The 19,624-nt window shown below is 44.4% G+C and overlaps 4 protein-coding genes across 5 annotated transcripts in view; 1 reads left to right on the forward strand and 3 right to left on the reverse strand.

The window, feature by feature from the left end:
- Positions 1 to 1,606: 1,606 nt before the first annotated feature.
- LOC310856356 (transmembrane protein 107-like) lies at positions 1,607 to 11,174 on the reverse strand. 2 transcript variants are annotated; one of them, XM_083761735.1, is made up of 5 exons: positions 10,796 to 11,174; positions 10,492 to 10,559; positions 4,090 to 4,190; positions 2,751 to 2,847; positions 1,607 to 2,314 (listed from the first exon to the last, which is right to left on the reverse strand). In XM_083761735.1, exons 1-5 carry the CDS (start codon positions 10,880 to 10,882, stop codon positions 2,245 to 2,247), a joined length of 423 nt encoding a protein of 140 aa, XP_083617861.1. In that variant the 5' UTR covers positions 10,883 to 11,174; the 3' UTR covers positions 1,607 to 2,244. The 2 variants fall into 2 exon arrangements, with proteins under 2 accessions (XP_083617861.1, XP_083617862.1); XM_083761736.1 differs by lacking the exon at positions 2,751 to 2,847 and adding an exon at positions 2,911 to 3,007.
- A 940-nt stretch (positions 11,175 to 12,114) lies between these two features.
- The window catches only part of trim46a (tripartite motif containing 46a), a gene marked incomplete at its 3' end in the record, with an annotated part of 22,028 nt that continues 14,518 nt past the window's right edge, over positions 12,115 to 19,624 (forward strand). The window contains 2 exon segments of the mRNA XM_083761312.1: positions 12,115 to 12,165; positions 19,074 to 19,335. Of these exon segments, the coding sequence (XP_083617438.1) occupies positions 12,121 to 12,165; positions 19,074 to 19,335 (307 nt within the window). The 5' untranslated portion in view covers positions 12,115 to 12,120.
- The window catches only part of slc50a1 (solute carrier family 50 member 1), an 81,911-nt gene continuing 76,306 nt past the window's right edge, over positions 14,020 to 19,624 (reverse strand). Inside the window, exon 7 of the transcript XR_014569048.1 lies at positions 14,020 to 14,104. The gene's annotated coding sequence lies outside the window, so the exon portion shown is untranslated. The remainder of the gene's footprint in view (positions 14,105 to 19,624) is intronic.
- Positions 15,841 to 18,168, reverse strand: LOC310856093 (cullin-1-like; the record flags this gene model as incomplete). The annotated part of the gene is made up of 1 exon (XM_083761310.1): positions 15,841 to 18,168. The coding sequence occupies one exon, from the start codon at positions 18,166 to 18,168 to the stop codon at positions 15,841 to 15,843; it is 2,328 nt and encodes a 775-aa protein (XP_083617436.1).

Consider the following 19,624-nt stretch of genomic DNA (forward strand, 5'->3'; position numbering starts at 1 on the left):
CGGGACCTTCCAGGAGGATATATAGAAACGCGTGCATGGGGGCATACGCACGTAAAAAAATTAGAACCAATCCTATTTTTAGAGCACGCGTAGGATGGCCCGCGGTATCCGTGCGTCTGGTGTAGCCTTAGAGTATATATGAATAGAGAAGGCACCCAGAGGAAACCCTGAGGCGAAATGGACATAGTGGCCGAATTTGTCATTGCAGCTCGAGCCAGCGCTGCTCCGTTGACTATCATTGCGCACGTTCATGTGTTTGAGGCCATGACACGTGAACGAATGTTTCATACGTGAACGCGCACAAACGGCACAATGATAGTCAACGGCAGCGCGTTCATGTGTTTGAGGCAAATCCGTCCCAGAATGCACTCTGTTCCTACCAGGAAGGAGGAGTGAAATCGCCTCATGCGCTTTTGAGCAACTTAATGCAAGTGGATGGGAGGAGAACTCGGGTGTCTTCTCTATTCATATATACTCTATGGGTGTAGCTGGTATCATTGACATATATTGGTCCTATCCAAACGCACTGTACGCGCACAGTAAACGCGCGCAGTAAACGCATACGCACGTGCGCAAAATTGCCTGGTGTAGCTTGGCCGTAAGTCAGGGATTTCCTAGTGCTCCTTGGGGGGGGTGGGGTTTAAGGTGGTCCCACTGCAACAATAGAACATCAAAATCAGCTACTATTTTAAAATAGCTAATCTACAAGCTCACAAACCAAAGATCTTGAAAGAATTTGGATTTTTTTTTAAAACAAAGTCTGTGGCACAAAATATTTTGCGGCCAAATACATGTTTTTTGGGGGTCCTTGACATGAACATTATGACTGTAGAATATCATTGGAGTGCAACAGTTACATCCATCTAATTTATTATAGACAATAATACATTTTAATAAAATCATTGATTCTTTAGATTTTCACCCTCTTGATACGATAATTGATTCTTCAGCTGTGTGCCGAAAATAGCTATATCTCTACAAGCTCACAACGTGTCGCATTCGGCTATTTTCTGAGAGTCACACAACCAAGTCATACAATTACTTGTCTTACTTCTACTGGATAAGTCACTCCCTAACATTTTTTGTCTTTTATTTGGTGACTAAATTTACACTATATTTAGCCACCATAGCTTAGTTTTTATTTTGTTTGTCAGTGAAAAAAGGTAGTTGACGAACATTTTTTGTCATAGTTTTAGTCGACAAAATCAGCACTGTGAAGAACAAAGGCTTTTCGCAGCATAAATCTGAACATGGAAACTGATTTTTTTTTCTTAATCATATTCGAACCACATTCCTAGATGGTCTGCAATGAGATTCAAAACATGTGTCTCTGTCTGGACACTGACACTTGATGCCTGATTTATTCTTCATCATACGATGGCGTGTCGCGCTGCGAGCCTGTACAGTACATCTGCTATTTTAGGCTATGTCTGAACGCACAAATCCGAGCTGATCACTCATAATAACAGTCAGGCAGTCCTAAAGATGAGACGTAAGAAACAACTCGGATTTTCCTGCAGTCTCAACTAAGTCTAAGAACTAAGGGTGGGCGACATGGTGATACATATAAGAACTAAGGGGGGGCGACATGGTGATACATATCATAAGAACTAAGGGTGGTGATAAATATCATCGAAACGATACCATGTCTTCACGATATGCCTTTTCAGAGATATGGTATATACCGTGATACAGTGAATGCACATTCTATGATTTGGAGTTCTATACCTTAATTTATACTTCTGTAGAAAGACAATTTCGCTCACCAAAGATAATAAGTATTTTGGTCTAAATGCTCTGTTACTCCTTTTTGTTTTAGTTTTTGTTACCTTGTAGGTGCGGTTGTACTGTTAACACTTTGACTGCTACCCGCTATTCAGTCAAATGTCCCTCACCGCCGGCCGCAGAAACGGTTTATTTTGTCTTTCACCATAAGCGCTAATATTGTAACTGCGAGTTAGCGCAGATTTCTTTTATTGAGCTCCTGACATTGACGTTTTGTTCAATCACCTCAATTTGAGCCTTAATTCTGAGAAAAACTACGCTAAGGATCGCGGCCATTACAGGAGTCGACCATCTTGGTGAGGTGAAAAACACCCTACTAAGAACCTACACAACCAACTGCTGGTCTGAGGTCAGATCGCACCATGTGACGAACCTAAGAACCTATGTACCCTGCTGGTCTGTGGTCAGATCCATGCCAGATCCCTGGACAGTTTGACAGCTGTTCCCAAAACGCATCTATCAGAAAGCCTTCTTCTTCAGTCCACACACAGCGATGAACAGGACAAACTCCACCAAGGCAGGGAGCACGCTGGGGGGAGAGAGAGAGAGAGAGATTACATGATACAGATTATATTACATATTTACCAAGGACCTTCTAGCTGTGAGGCGACGGCACTACCGACTGTGCCACCATGCCCCCAGGTTTCATTCCTCTTTAACTACTTGTCTTCAGGCCTATTTTATACTTTCAGCTAATAAAAATATGAGATGTACAAGCTCGTGTGTTGCAATATGACGCATTGTGAGTGTGTAGATCCATTATATAATATTCTGAAATTGTTTTAGAGGAGAAAAAGTGAGAAGAATTTGGATGTTTCTGAAAATCTTCACCTATAGGCTACCGACATTCCTAAAACTGGGATATCGGCTTTAATGTGGTTGAACACAGTCACAGACACATGCTCTCTCTCTCTCTCTCTCCCTGTGTCTTTCTCTCTGTGTGTCTTTCTATGTCTCTCTCTCACCTGCAGAAGGCGAATATAACCCAGTAGTTCCAGCACTCCCATCGTTGGAAGACAAAGAAAGACAGAGAGACAGACCCACTGCAGTGGACGGCCAGAGCTGAGACAGAGCTGTCAGGAAAAAACAACAGACACACACACACAGACAGACACACACACTGACCTGCAGAAGGCTAGGATCCACCAGTACACGTCACAGCACCACTGCTCAAACACAAAGAAGAGCAGGGAGACGGACGCGCACACGTGCACCGCTGTGGCTACGGTCAGGGACAGAAGGTAGGGAGGACACAGAGAGGAGACAGGAGGTGTAGGACAGGAGGGACAGGGACGGAGGGACAGAGAAGGAGACAGAAGGTGTAGGACAGGATGGACAGAGATGGAGACAGGAGGTGTAGGACGGGAGGGACATTGAAGAAAGGACAGAGAAGGAGACAGGTGTAGGAAAGGAGGGACATTGAAAGAGGGACAGAGAGACGGAGGACAGGAGAGGGACGGACAGAGTCATGGAGTCATAACTGTAGGGTTGTCACAATTATTAGTGTTACACAATCGTCAAATCACAATTATTTGAGATTAATTGCGATTATATGTTTATACATACAAAAAGCGGGCAGAGTCCTTTTTGTGGCGGTTCTGGACAAACATGGGTCCGACCGACTCGACACCCCAGGAACTGCACTCCCTGTGGTGGTGTGGAATGTGTGTGTCGAATTTTAAGTCGTGGGGCGAACAGTTCTCGAGTTATGTGGATTACAACAGTACACACACGCACACACACACAGGCAAGAGACTTTGTGCATTTGTAGTTAAATGACAGTCATTTCTTGGTATATTTCAGTTGTCATGTCTGGCCTGTGCACTTGAATTACGAAGCCTAAAAGGCAAACAGATGTAATTTCTATTCATATTAAATGTTCCAATTTCCAATGCCTAAAACACTATTAAATCATTAATCACAGTTATTGGCGTGACAATGAATGGTCAACTTAAATGTGTAATGGTGACAGCCCTACATAACCCATGACTGGACCTTTACATACGGCATCAACATGTTGCTGTTGCTAGGATAGGTGTTATAACCCGTCAATCATCCCGTCAGCTCGCAGATCGAAAACAACGCCTACAAACAGGAAGTTCACAAAAGTTGGGTTTAGCGTGGCTGTGTATTAATTGTTTACAGAATTATGTAAACATATATAACATATATAAATATAAAAATGCAAGTCTGGAGTTTGATTACTTATTTGGATGTGATCATTAAACGCCTTAACTATTCGAGAAAATCGATTTCATCGTAGTTTTCATATTTGAAATACGCCTACTGACTACTTAAGGATACAGAGTAGTGATTGGCTGTTGTTGAACATGGACACTCCCGAGAAGAAACCAGCGAACTCCACAGCAAACAGGCCCAAGGTGACCGCCAACCCTACCACCAACCTGACACACACACACACACACACACACACACACACACACACACACACACACACACACACACACACAACACAATTAATTTGTTCAATTCAGGCAGTCATGCAAGTAAATGTACGACATTAAACTCACTTTGCCAAGTCACTTTGCCACTCGAAGTATATAACGACCAGGGGGGCAGTCAGCCAGATATTTCGTGAAGCCTCATTTGAAATCGGTAGTTCATATAATGGCCTGTTGTGGCGCTGGACTGGACGCAAAAAGCCCCATAGAGGCCCATGTATTTTGGCCCAACTTCACCTAGACTGTATTACCTTAATAAACATGGTCATGAATACTTTCTTCTTCCAGTCACTAGTTTAAAGTCTCATTTCTAATGTCATAATATTCTTTTTGGAAAATTATGGTCCCATTAATTAAAAAAATGACCATAAAGAAAAGAAAACATCGCGTATGTTCTGAGGGGCGTGGCTACCGTTACAGTCTATGATCGGGATTCCCCTCCCACTCGAGTCAAAATAAAAACCAACGGAGAAGAAGGGGGGAAGTCCCGCCTCGTTGTCTGGGCAGCCAATGGCCAGCTGGTCCAAAACGGAGCCAGCCAATGGCCAGCTGGTACCAAACGGATCTAGAAAGATGGCGACTTACAGTGCAGGAATAACAGGCTTCATTTTACGCCCATGTTAGACCCAGCGAACGCTTTGTCCATATTTTTTACAGTCTATGATAACGACACAATGTGACAGCTCTGTTTTCAAAATGCTGTACCCCCTCCAACTGTATATATTTCCCCATTTTCAACCGTTGTAATTATATATTGACACTTTACCAAGGTAAATGTATGTTTTCTCATGCCAATAAAGCTCCTTTGAATTGAACATTGAATTGAACCCCAGCATGCATATTATTGGGGGTAAATACAGCTCTCCAGTCTCCACCGTGACGACGTCGGTAAGAGTTGGCAAGCGTCTGTTGCCGAACATTTGCTGTTGAATGGGCGGGTGGGTACGTTGTCGCGTCGGGTCGCACCAAAGCCGACCGACCGTCGGACAGCAGCGGGGTTGTTGTTGAAAAGGCTATTTTTTAGATCATAGGCTATTTTTAGCACCATAGAGCTCAACCTGTGGGTCAAGAGAAGACCCGTGGCATTCGAAATCCCACCCGGTTTGGGCTTATGACCACGCCCCGTTTCTGTGGCCAACGTGGAAGTGCCTCTCGCCCTCTCGCCTAAAACAACTGCGGACTAGACCATAAATACACCACTCTATGGACTAGACCTTAAATACACCACTCTATGGACTAGACCGTAAATACACCACTCTATGGACTAGACCTTAAATACACCACTCTATGGACTAGACCTTAAATACACCACTCTATGGACTAGACCTTAAATACACCACTCTATGGACTGGACCTTAAATACACCACTCTATGGACTAGACCTTAAATACACCACTCTATGGACTAGACCTTAAATACACCACTCTATGGACTAGACCTTAAATACACCACTCTATGGACTAGACCTTAAATACACCACTCTATGGACTAGACCTTAAATACACCACTCTATGGACTAGACCTTAAATACACCACTCTATGGACTAGACCGTAAATACACCACTCTATGGACTAGACCTTAAATACACCACTCTATGGACTAGACCTTAAATACACCACTCTATGGACTAGACCTTAAATACACCACTCTATGGACTAGACCTTAAATACACCACTCTATGGACTAGACCTTAAATACACCACTCTATGGACTAGACCTTAAATACACCACTCTATGGACTGGACCTTAAATACACCACTCTATGGACTAGACCTTAAATACACCACTCTATGGACTAGACCTTAAATACACCACTCTATGGACTAGACCTTAAATACACCACTCTATGGACTAGACCGTAAATACACCACTCTATGGACTAGACCTTAAATACACCACTCTATGGACTAGACCTTAAATACACCACTCTATGGACTAGACCTTAAATACACCACTCTATGGACTGGACCTTAAATACACCACTCTATGGACTAGACCTTAAATACACCACTCTATGGACTAGACCTTAAATACACCACTCTATGGACTAGACCTTAAATACACCACTCTATGGACTAGACCTTAAATACACCACTCTATGGACTAGACCTTAAATACACCACTCTATGGACTAGACCTTAAATACACCACTCTATGGACTGGACCTTAAATACACCACTCTATGGACTAGACCTTAAATACACCACTCTATGGACTAGACCTTAAATACACCACTCTATGGACTAGACCTTAAATACACCACTCTATGGACTAGACCTTAAATACACCACTCTATGGACTAGACCTTAAATACACCACTCTATGGACTAGACCTTAAATACACAACTCTATGGACTAGACCTTAAATACACCACTCTATGGACTAGACCTTAAATACACCACTCTATGGACTAGACCTTAAATACACCACTCTATGGACTAGACCTTAAATACACAACTCTATGGACTAGACCTTAAATACACCACTCTATGGACTAGACCTTAAATACACCACTCTATGGACTAGACCTTAAATACACCACTCTATGGACTAGACCGTAAATACACCACTCTATGGACTAGACCTTAAATACACCACTCTATGGACTGGACCTTAAATACACCACTCTATGGACTAGACCTTAAATACACCACTCTATGGACTAGACCTTAAATACACCACTCTATGGACTAGACCTTAAATACACCACTCTATGGACTAGACCTTAAATACACCACTCTATGGACTAGACCTTAAATACACCACTCTATGGACTAGACCTTAAATACACCACTCTATGGACTAGACCTTAAATACACCACTCTATGGACTAGACCTTAAATACACCACTCTATGGACTAGACCTTAAATACACCACTCTATGGACTAGACCTTAAATACACCACTCTATGGACTAGACCTTAAATACACCACTCTATGGACTAGACCTTAAATACACCACTCTATGGACTAGACCTTAAATACACCACTCTATGGACTAGACCTTAAATACACCACTCTATGGACTAGACCTTAAATACACCACTCTATGGACTAGACCTTAAATACACCACTCTATGGACTAGACCTTAAATACACAACTCTATGGACTAGACCTTAAATACACCACTCTATGGACTAGACCTTAAATACACAACTCTATGGACTAGACCTTAAATACACCACTCTATGGACTAGACCTTAAATACACCACTCTATGGACTAGACCTTAAATACACCACTCTATGGACTAGACCTTAAATACACCACTCTATGGACTAGACCTTAAATACACCACTCTATGGACTAGACCTTAAATACACCACTCTATGGACTAGACCTTAAATACACCACTCTATGGACTAGACCTTAAATACACCACTCTATGGACTGGACCTTAAATACACCACTCTATGGACTAGACCTTAAATACACCACTCTATGGACTAGACCTTAAATACACCACTCTATGGACTAGACCTTAAATACACCACTCTATGGACTAGACCTTAAATACACCACTCTATGGACTAGACCGTAAATACACCACTCTATGGACTAGACCTTAAATACACCACTCTATGGACTAGACCTTAAATACACCACTCTATGGACTAGACCTTAAATACACCACTCTATGGACTGGACCTTAAATACACCACTCTATGGACTAGACCTTAAATACACCACTCTATGGACTAGACCTTAAATACACCACTCTATGGACTAGACCTTAAATACACCACTCTATGGACTAGACCTTAAATACACCACTCTATGGACTAGACCTTAAATACACCACTCTATGGACTAGACCTTAAATACACCACTCTATGGACTGGACCTTAAATACACCACTCTATGGACTAGACCTTAAATACACCAATCTATGGACTAGACCTTAAATACACCACTCTATGGACTAGACCTTAAATACACCACTCTATGGACTAGACCTTAAATACACCACTCTATGGACTAGACCTTAAATACACCACTCTATGGACTAGAGTTAGACCTTAAATACACAACTCTATGGACTAGACCTTAAATACACCACTCTATGGACTAGACCTTAAATACACCACTCTATGGACTAGACCTTAAATACACCACTCTATGGACTAGACCTTAAATACACAACTCTATGGACTAGACCTTAAATACACCACTCTATGGACTAGACCTTAAATACACCACTCTATGGACTAGACCTTAAATACACCACTCTATGGACTAGACCGTAAATACACCACTCTATGGACTAGACCTTAAATACACCACTCTATGGACTGGACCTTAAATACACCACTCTATGGACTAGACCTTAAATACACCACTCTATGGACTAGACCTTAAATACACCACTCTATGGACTAGACCTTAAATACACCACTCTATGGACTAGACCTTAAATACACCACTCTATGGACTAGACCTTAAATACACCACTCTATGGACTAGACCGTAAATACACCACTCTATGGACTAGACCTTAAATACACCACTCTATGGACTAGACCTTAAATACACCACTCTATGGACTAGACCTTAAATACACCACTCTATGGACTAGACCTTAAATACACCACTCTATGGACTAGACCTTAAATACACCACTCTATGGACTAGACCTTAAATACACCACTCTATGGACTAGACCTTAAATACACCACTCTATGGACTAGACCTTAAATACACCACTCTATGGACTAGACCTTAAATACACCACTCTATGGACTAGACCTTAAATACACCACTCTATGGACTAGACCTTAAATACACCACTCTATGGACTAGACCTTAAATACACCACTCTATGGACTAGACCTTAAATACACCACTCTATGGACTAGACCTTAAATACACCACTCTATGGACTAGACCTTAAATACACCACTCTATGGACTAGACCTTAAATACACCACTCTATGGACTAGACCTTAAATACACCACTCTATGGACTAGACCTTAAATACACAACTCTATGGACTAGACCTTAAATACACCACTCTATGGACTAGACCTTAAATACACCACTCTATGGACTAGACCTTAAATACACCACTCTATGGACTAGACCTTAAATACACCACTCTATGGACTAGACCTTAAATACACCACTCTATGGACTAGACCTTAAATACACCACTCTATGGACTAGACCTTAAATACACCACTCTATGGACTAGACCTTAAATACAGAACTCTATGGACTAGACCTTAAATACACCACTCTATGGACTAGACCTTAAATACACCACTCTAAGGACTAGACCTTAAATACACCACTCTATGGACTAGACCTTAAATACAGAACTCTATGGACTAGACCTTAAATACACCACTCTAAGGACTAGACCTTAAATACACCACTCTATGGACTAGACCTTAAATACACAACTCTATGGACTAGACCTTAAATACACCACTCTATGGACTAGACCGTAAATACACCACTCTATGGACTAGACCTTAAATACACCACTCTATGGACTAGACCTTAAATACACCACTCTATGGACTAGACCTTAAATACACCACTCTATGGACTAGACCTTAAATACACCACTCTATGGACTAGACCTTAAATACACCACTCTATGGACTAGACCTTAAATACACCACTCTATGGACTAGACCTTAAATACACCACTCTATGGACTAGACCTTAAATACACCACTCTATGGACTAGACCTTAAATACACCACTCTATGGACTAGACCTTAAATACACCACTCTATGGACTAGACCTTAAATACACCACTCTATGGACTAGACCTTAAATACACCACTCTATGGACTAGACCGTAAATACACCACTCTATGGACTAGACCTTAAATACACCACTCGGACTAGACCTTAAATACACCACTCTAGAGTGGTGACGCCACAGAGCGAGCTAAAAGCGAAGTTGCCGTGTCGAGCGTTGCGAAGTTTGCTTAGCCGACTCAGAGCCGTTGGAGTTGCGACCCGATAAGGACAGAATAGTAAATCACGTTCTGGCGAGAGCGTTTGCCCCGACTGCCACTCAAAGTGGCTACTGGGCCAATCACAGCGCGTCCCTTGCACAACCCGGGTAGGTTTTCGGAGCATTCAGAAGACCCCTAGCAGGAACACAGTTAAGTGCCTTGCCTAAAGGCAGCTCAGCAACGGGAAACTTTCTGCATTCAGATTTCCACCGTGAGGTCTTCTCTAGGGATTCAAACTATCAACCGCTGAATCAAACGGTTGTCTTACCGTGTGTCCTCTTTCTCGTACTGCTCTGGTGTGTATTCCAGAGGGAGGCAGGCCTTCACGTTGTTCTCCTGGAGACAACAACATCATGTATTATTATTATTATTATTAATATTATTATGCAACCAATCATTGCAGAGACAGAGAAGACAAAATCAACATTAATTCTCTAAACTTTATAACATAACTTCATAAATAGCTAACCTCCACCATGATTTTAAACAGAAGTTAATGCACATGCCCTGCACACACACTCATACACACACACACACACACACACACACACACACACAGTCTCAGAACTGACCCTGGACCAGAAGATAGTGATGACAATGACCATGTGAGCGGTGATGGTCAGGAACCTGGCTGGTACCAGACTGCTGACCACACACATGGCTGCTTCCGGTCACTTATTGAACAATATTAAAAAATAAAATCTAACGAAACAACCATCGACCCTCTCTCTCTGTGGTTGAATTATCTGCTCGTTAATCTCGCGTGGCCTGCGGTGCTAACGGCGGCTAACGCTAACACATTACTACAGTTCTGTTGGCTTTAGGCTATACTATCATGTATTGATCAGTGCATGCATCAATAAATGTATTGATCAAGATACGGCCTATGATGACTTGACTTCTAGCAGATGAACAAAATATACAGCCCAGAAGCGTGGACTGGAGGCGTCGTTGCTGTTGCTATAACAACAGTTAATAATAATCCCGGGTGCGTTTATTTACCACTGCTCGGCTTGCACCACGGACTAAAGTCTTAATGGTTCCGGGTGTTATGTTACCTTTGCCAATAGCACCATCTAGCGGTGGCATGGAGAAACTACCCAGCCACAAACAACAATAATGCATTGTCTATGTGAAATACAGGGTTTTATTATACCAACTGTTACTGTATTAGATTTAGGCCTATATAAATTAATGAATACACGACGACAGCTTGACGGATTGAATCGTAGGCCTATTTATTCTATATAAACCCTAGTTAGTAGCTACTATAACGTCTAACTATATATAAAATAAATAAATAAACAATCAAACAAACAACATAATTTGTGAAAACAGCCACACACTCAGAGTTAAACTGTCGGTGCCAAAACAACACTTAAAATGTAAGTGTATTTGTGGATAATTTAAGTCTTAAATTATCCACAATTACACGCGTGCCCACACGCGCGCGCGCGCACACACACACGCTGACAAACAAACATCCCCTCATCCTCTTCACCTCTCTCCTCCGGTCCTGGAGAGAGAGAGAGAGAGAGAGAGAGAGAGAGAGAGAGAGAGAGAGAGAGAGAGAGAGAGAGAGAGAGAGAGAGAGAGAGAGAGAGAGAGAGATGGAGAGAGAGAGAGAGAGAGAGAGAACGTGCGCTGCGCCACGCAGCCAAGTCGCAGGAGAGCCAATCAGACAGAACACCCCCCCCACACACACACACACACACACACACACACACACACACACCGTCCGTGACCGGTATATCGACCACGAACCACCTATATCAGCTATATGTGAAGAAGAAGAAGCACCGGGTTGGGTCGGAACCGGCCCGTTGGATCTCAGATACAGAATAAACGCAGCAGTCATCATTCACCATCATCATTCATCATGGCAGCGGAGGCTGAGATGCAGACCTTCACCTCCATCATGGACGCGTTGGTTCGCATCAGCGTGAGTAGGCTATATATCTGACTGAAAGGTGTTTGTTATAAGGATGGCGTTTAGCCCACTGGCCTACATATCAGGTACAGGCCTATAGCCTATAGTATCGCGTCTGTTTTTTTGAACACCCTTCTTTATATGCTGATCTGGGGACGCATGCATGCACGCGGGTCACGGTGATATGTCAATAATATGCTGTCTATATAGCCTATAATTAATGTAATTTGTGAAATCTGCGCGTGATGAGATCAGGTGCCGACTGTGCTTATTGTTAGCTATTTGTATATGAATAATAGATTATAGGTTATTCATAATCAGACCCCCTCAGCCCCACCCCCTACACTATAGCCTATACACACACGCACAGCATGGTCTGGTTTATTGTGGCTATAGAGCATAATATAAAGATTATTGTGTTTTTTTGGCTCCGGTCCAGACCAGCGGGCCCACAGTACCTAGTCAGAAGACAGACAGACAGAACGCACGCACGCACGCATACGCATGCATGCACGCACGCACCATGACCACGTGTAGTGTGTGTTGTGAACGAAACGGTATAAGCTATAGAATCAGACGGACACAATGAGAAGAAGGCGAAATGATGGCGAGCTATAGGTGAGTGAGAGAGGAGGGATGATATGGTGGTTGTCATGGATACGGGAAACAGCAGTATAGTGGCATGTTCAGGCAGGGCAGGGGGCAGAAACCGGTTGCTGACTGCAGGGCAGAACGCTTATTAGCTCTGACTGTCTGTCTGTCTGTCTGTCTGTCTGTCTGTCTGTCTGTCTGTCTGTCTGTCTGTCTGTCTGTCTGTCTGGTCATAGATATATCCCTGATCCCTCTTGTTACATATCTAATCAAGAGGGCTGCCAACACTCCTAAATCCGGAAGGAGTCTCCTGAATTTCGACCCCATCTCCCATGGCGGTGCCCCTGGAATTGTCATTTATTTTCTCCCTAATCTCTCCTGGATTGGGGGATATTCCTGCATGCAGACAAGGAAGGATATATAGGCTACAGAACGTCGTGACCAGCATTACAATTAAGGGTCAATTGTTTGATTGCATTTAATTTAATCGCCGTCGGAACACTCGCTCGTTTGTCTGCTTGCGTACAAATACACTCTAGAAGTTTACATTCTCAGAGAAAGTAAAACATATTTTTAGGCCTATTTGTTTAGCCTATACTTTACTTACTGAGTTCTGCCCAATTTCAAATACTTTTACTTATACTCCCCTATACATCTCGGATACAAATATTGTACTTTTACTCCACTGCATTTATTTGACAACTTTAGTTAGGCCTAGTATAGTTACTTTGTAGATTTTGATTATTATTACAAAACATTGGCCTATCATCAATTTACAATTTAGGCATTTATCAGACGCTCTTTACAATAAACAAGAACAAAAACATGGTAATACACATTACCATAAAAAATAGTCGAATATCTATAATGAAACATATATGCATATAAGTGATATGTCTACATAATGCAATCTAAATTGAGCCTATGCATACGCCTGTAAGGTCGTCGGGGCTAGGGCAAGTGCTACGGGCTAAAATGGAGTCTGAAGAGGTGGGATTTCAGACTACAGCGGAAGATTGGGAGTGAGTCTGCAGTTCTGATTACAATGGGAAGTGCATTCCATAGTTTTGGAGCCAGAACATTAAGGGAGGGCAAGCACACCTAAACCTAACCTTAACCCTCTCCCAACCCTTAACGCACCCCTCACCAACCTCAATCCGGTCGTTTTAACGCACCCTCACCAACCTTAATCCGGTCGTTTTAACGCACCCCTCACCAACCTTAATCCAGTGGTTTTAACGCACCCCTCACCAACCTTAATCCGGTCTTTTTAACGCACCCCTCACCAACCTTAATCCAGTCGTTTTAACGCACCCCTCACCAACCTTAATCCGGTCGTTTTAACGCACCCCTCACCAACCTTAATCCGGTTGTTTTAACGCACCCCTCACCAACTTTAATCCGGTGGTCTTAACGCACCCCTCACCAACCTCAATCCGGTCGTTTTAACGCACCCCTCACCAACCTTAATCCAGTCGTTTTAACGCACCCCTCACCAACCTTAATCCGGTCGTTTTAACGCACCCCTCACCAACTTTAATCCGGTTGTTTTAACGCACCCCTCACCAACTTTAATCTGGTCATTTTAACGCACCCCTCACCAACCTTAATCCAGTCGTTTTAACGCACCCCTCACCAACGTTAACCCGGTCGTTTTAACGCACCCCTCACCCACCTTAATCCAGTCGTTTTAACGCACCCCTCACCAACCTTAATCCGGTCGTTTTAACTCACCCCTCACCAACCTTAATCCGGTCGTTATAACGCACCCCTTACCTTAACCCTAATAGCTGAATATAATAGGAGAGGCTAGCGCCCCTCAAAAAGATAGCAGCAGGTGCAGCACATGACCTACAGTACCAGATTGGACTACATGAACCCATGCAGTACATTTGTGTGCTGTCTAACACATGAGGATTGTACTGTACTTGCTTAGTGCCTATAATAACCACCACCACCACTTTGGGCACATAGGCCACAAGTCCTGGCTGTGCCCATTTCTGCAGCTGTCCCCATGCCTGGCCTGTACCCTTCATGTGTGCATTCAGGTCAAGATGCCAGGTGTTTCTCTTGGTCTTCCCCTTTTGCTTTTCCCTCGTGACTTCCAGAAGAGGTCATGTCTTGTGTTGCTGGATGTAGGCTTAAGTATAGAGTATGGCCAAACTATCTCCGGTGACCGGCGGCCTTTGTGGAAGATCGCTGCTTCTTCAGGCGGCTGCTCTGCTCTGTTCGTACATATAGCCACAATTCCTGGTAGCAGATGTTGTTTTGTAAATTCGCACTCATATGAAGTGAGGGCAAATAATTATTTGGAGGTTGTGTTGATAATGTTTTCATTTTCCTCATGGCGGTGGCAGTTTGTTCCCCAGGTCTCCGCTCCAGTGGTGGTACTCGAAGTACTGTACTTGATTAAGTACAATTGTGAGGTATTTGTAGTTAATTATTTCCAATTTCCAATACATTTACTACAATTCCCCTCTCTACTATGAAAAAACCTGTTCGTCGCTCCGTCACTGAAGCACTGAGAAAACTGTTGCGCCTTTCTTCGTCCTTTTTTTCAAACTTGACTACGGTAGCGGTGGTCTCAAAAACATAAGGGAAACTTTGACAGGAAGAGACTCGCTCACCGTATAGAAAAATAAGTAAAACTCCTTAGACTGAGACTTAGAAAAATATATTTTATTTTATTTTATGATTAAAATGGTGCTCTGTGCTCATGGTGCAATTAAAAAGCAAACGTTTCGGTCCTCAGACCTTCGTCAGTGCTATGTGACGTCGCTCCGTCACACCACCATATATGGCCGTCTATCACACCTCGTGACATCACGCCTCGTGATACGCCATGCCTCATGACATCACACCTTGTGACACATGATGACACGTTCCATATATGGCCATTGGCCAGTACATAATTCACTCCATACTGTATGCTGATCTGACCCCCCATGCCAAAGCGCCAGCGCTCGTCCAACAGTCTGCCGTCACCCAGGGGAAGAAAGCGTTCTCGCCCTCAGGAATCATATTCGTCTTCGGGAGATGACTTCTGGAAAAAGCAAATAAAAACAGAAGATGGAAAGATGAAGCGGAGTGGCTGGACTAAGCCAGGTAGCTGTAGGTGTCATTCTCCCCGTCCACTCGTTCTAGGTATTCCTTCTCGATCAGGCTGTCGATACATTTCTTTATAACAGGGACTCTGGGTTTAAACCTTGAGGAGAGCTGCTTGAGGACCTCTGCCAGAAGCTGTTGATGTTTCAAGACTTTCCTCGTCTTCATTATCCGAACAATGGCCGACTGTATTAGCAACTTCCTGTCCCCCTCAATGTTCTTATGAGTTGTTTCCCGCTCCTGTTTTTGCTCAGTCTTCATTGGCACATTGATGTTCACCCGCAGTTTCTTATTCTTGTAACCCAGGAACAGTTTGATGAGAGTGTCTGGTTTTAACTCAACTATGTTGGCATTTTCGTCCTCAAGGACCAGTAATTTAGACTTCAACAGGATTTGTAAGACTTGCACCAAGATGTCAATTTTGATCTGTGTACTGTCTGTGAGCTGCTGGACAGTGTAGACATCCTCACTGTTACTGTACTGTAGTAAGATGGCCATCTGGAATGTTGACGCCTGGAGTGTGTGTCTGTTCTTGAAGCAGTTGGTGACCAACTCGCCTTTGGAGAGGTGATAGAGCCAGATTAGTTTGCGGCCACTGTGTTTACTGGCATAAAAGGCTGTGAAACGCTGGTAGCTTCGTTCTAACTCTGAGGGGAGAGCGAATGTGCAGGACTGCTGAAACGGCCAAATACCCGAGATCAACACCTGGATACTGAAGTCCAAGTCTAAGGGCTCCGAGGTGACAAGATGCTTCTTGAATTGTTCATTGAGGTCTTTGCTGACTCCTATGTCCTGGAACATGCGTTGAAGTTTAGATGTGTATGCAAAGCCACATGCTTGCTTGAGTTTGGAGATCATACTATCCTCGGCATCATCACTAGCACTGTTCTGGTGAACTAGTCTCTTGGCGAGCTCTTTAGTATAGAACTTTTGGAAGACATCTTTATCTTCTATGTACTTGAACACCACCATCACTTGGTCGAGTGCGTCTTCCAGTTCTGCCTCTTCTGGATTTTTAGAGCTATTCTTGAGCAGGGAATCACAGTATCTAGCCATCAGCTCAGGTGATTTACTGGATGACTGAACCATCTTAGTCACAGCATTATTGTTGATGAAACGAACACAGGCCTTATCCAGAGCAGTCACAAAGCCAGCATCCTTGTTAAACGCTGACGTAACCAAGGCGTTGTATTTCTTGTGGACATCGAGGATAGTTTGGACGTACATCTTAGGGTCATTGAGAGCAGAGTCACCACACTTCTCGATTGCAGCCAGCCCCCGATTGTAAATATGCATTTCTAGCGGCTTCTTCAGTTCCCCAAGATTATCGGTGTTCCGAGAAACCAAGTTATACATGCGTCCCAGGTCTTCATTCTTGTCGGCGTCAAGTAAATTCTGGAACTCGGTGCGGAATATCTCTAGGTGTTTCTCTACGAGAACCTGCTCACATGTCCTGGTCAGTTCATCCTGGGTGGACTCATGGAGGTAGACCCGAACACGCCGCTGCTCTTCTAGGAGGCGGCCTTCCGCCTTCTTCATGTACTCAGTAAAAGGGTTCTGCAGGAGGAATTCGGTACTCTCTCTTGTGTAGAAGTGCTCTGTGTCTGCGAGGAACTGTGTCTCAAAGAACTCTGTGTAAACCGACAGTGTGGGGCCTGCATCGTCCTCATTTAGACCCAACTCCACGTAAGACTGAACCACCCCGCTGATTAGTGTCTCGTTGATGGGCTGTCCATTACGTTCTTCCTCGATCAGGTTCAGAACGGCGTTGGTTACCTGTTCATTCAAAGGTCTAAAAAGGCATTCTCTCCACGTCACGAGAGCAAGTGAGTACATTTCATAGATGCCCTTGCGGCCTTCGTCACACTCTCGTCGAACCCAGTGGCGGTTGAGGTGGGCACAGATCCCATTCAGCGCCTTACTGGAGAAACGGTAGTCCTCCCACTGCTGGGTGTAGAATTTCAACAGCCCCTCATCCATCAAGTCCTCCCCATCCACGAGGAGGTTGACAAGGTAGGTCTTGAGAAACTCCTTGAGCCTCTTGTAGAGCTCCATTCCAACGAACTGGGCTCCTCCACGAGTGGCTGATGTTTTGGAAGACTTGTCGGAAGATGGGGGTCCGGCCCCATGTGCCTGGTTTGACGGGTGAACACCCGTAATAAGACAGTTATACACATGCGTGTACAGTTCCATGTATCGTGTCTTGGCCATGCTTTGTCTGCTGTAGACCTGCTGTATTCCTGCCCTCAGGTCTTCCCAGATCTGGTCCAGGCCGACCTGTTTCAGACCATGTGGGTTCTGGTTTCTGTTGGATGACATGGCAGCTTCCTCCTCTCCACCGAGTTCACGTTCTCAAGTCCTGGGAGTGAAGCGGTGTCTCCTTAGTCCTCCATTGGAGGGCAATAGGGAGAGGTGGAAGGACCAGTCTAACAAGCAATATTTGTACTCCAATCTCTGTCGTCACACAGTATACTCGCTAAGTCACGAACCACTTGTAGAAGGACAGGGTGGAGTCCTCATATCACCTCCAGCCGCGTGCAGTGAGCTTACGCAGTCCCTCTAAGCGCAGCAGCCACTCGAACACAAGCCGCCTGACTGTCACTAAATGTGCGCAATCCAATTGCGGATAATGTGCTATATATATGTGCATATATGGATATATAGACGCTCTTATCATCACACATCATCATGATGTACACTATGACATCATCAGACACTATGACGTAAAATTGTCCATTAATTGTCAATGTGAATTTAATGTTTGTGTAGGACAAAGTTTTGTGAACATACACTTAAAGTTGGACATAGGATGGGCTAGCTCCAAAAATGTGACTTTATACTGATTGCAGATCCTCTCCTCTCCTCTCCTCTCCTCTCCTCTCCTCTCCTCTCCTCTCCTCTCCTCTCCTCTCCTCTCCTCTCCTCTCCTCTCCTCTCCTCTCCTCTCCTCTCCCCTGATTACTGATTGCACCCTCTCCTCTCCTCTCCTCTCCTCTCCTCTCCTCTCCTCTCCTCTCCTCTCCTCTCCTCTCCTCTCCTCTCCTCTCCTCTCCTCTCCTCTCCTCTCCTCTCCTCTCCTCTGATTACTGATTGCACCCTCCCCTCTCCTCTCCTCTCCTCTCCTCTCCTCTCCTCTCCTCTCCTCTCCTCTCCTCTCCTCTCCTCTCCTCTCCTCTCCTCTCCTCTCCTCTCCTCTCCTCTCCTCTCCTCTCCTCTCCCCTCAGTCCAACATGAAGAGCATGGAGCAGGAGCTCCACTGTCCGGTGTGTGATGAGATGGTGAAGCAGCCCATCCTGCTGCCGTGCCAGCACAGCGTGTGTCTGCTGTGCGCCGCCGACATGCTGGTGCAGCGCGGCTACCCTCCCCCCGACCTCCCCCCGGAGCCCATGTCGCCCAGCGCCACCCCGCAGGGCGGGCGCTCCCCCCGCACGCCGCGCAGGCCCACCCCGCGCACCCCCGACCGCATGGAGAGGGTCCTCAGGACAGGTGTGTGTGCGCGTGTGTGTGTGTGTGTGTGTGTGTGTGTGTGTGTGTGTGTGTGTGTGTGTGTGTGTGTGTGCGTGTGCGCATGTGTGGCTCTGTATTATAACTTTTTGTGTTTAATTTTTTTGTTGTAAAATGAACGGCCCACACTATAGTACAGTGTCACACATGAGCATCAGAAGCAGCAGATCCACTGAGATCTGTTACAGAGATGATATAGTGGAATTTGAGAAATAAACATTGTGAGGAGAATTATTGCCCTGGTCCTCACACGAGCAATGGTTATAAGATT

Source organism: Protomyctophum parallelum (assembly GCF_964188405.1).
Source record: "Protomyctophum parallelum genome assembly, chromosome: 3".
NCBI lineage: Eukaryota > Metazoa > Chordata > Actinopteri > Myctophiformes > Myctophidae > Protomyctophum > Protomyctophum parallelum.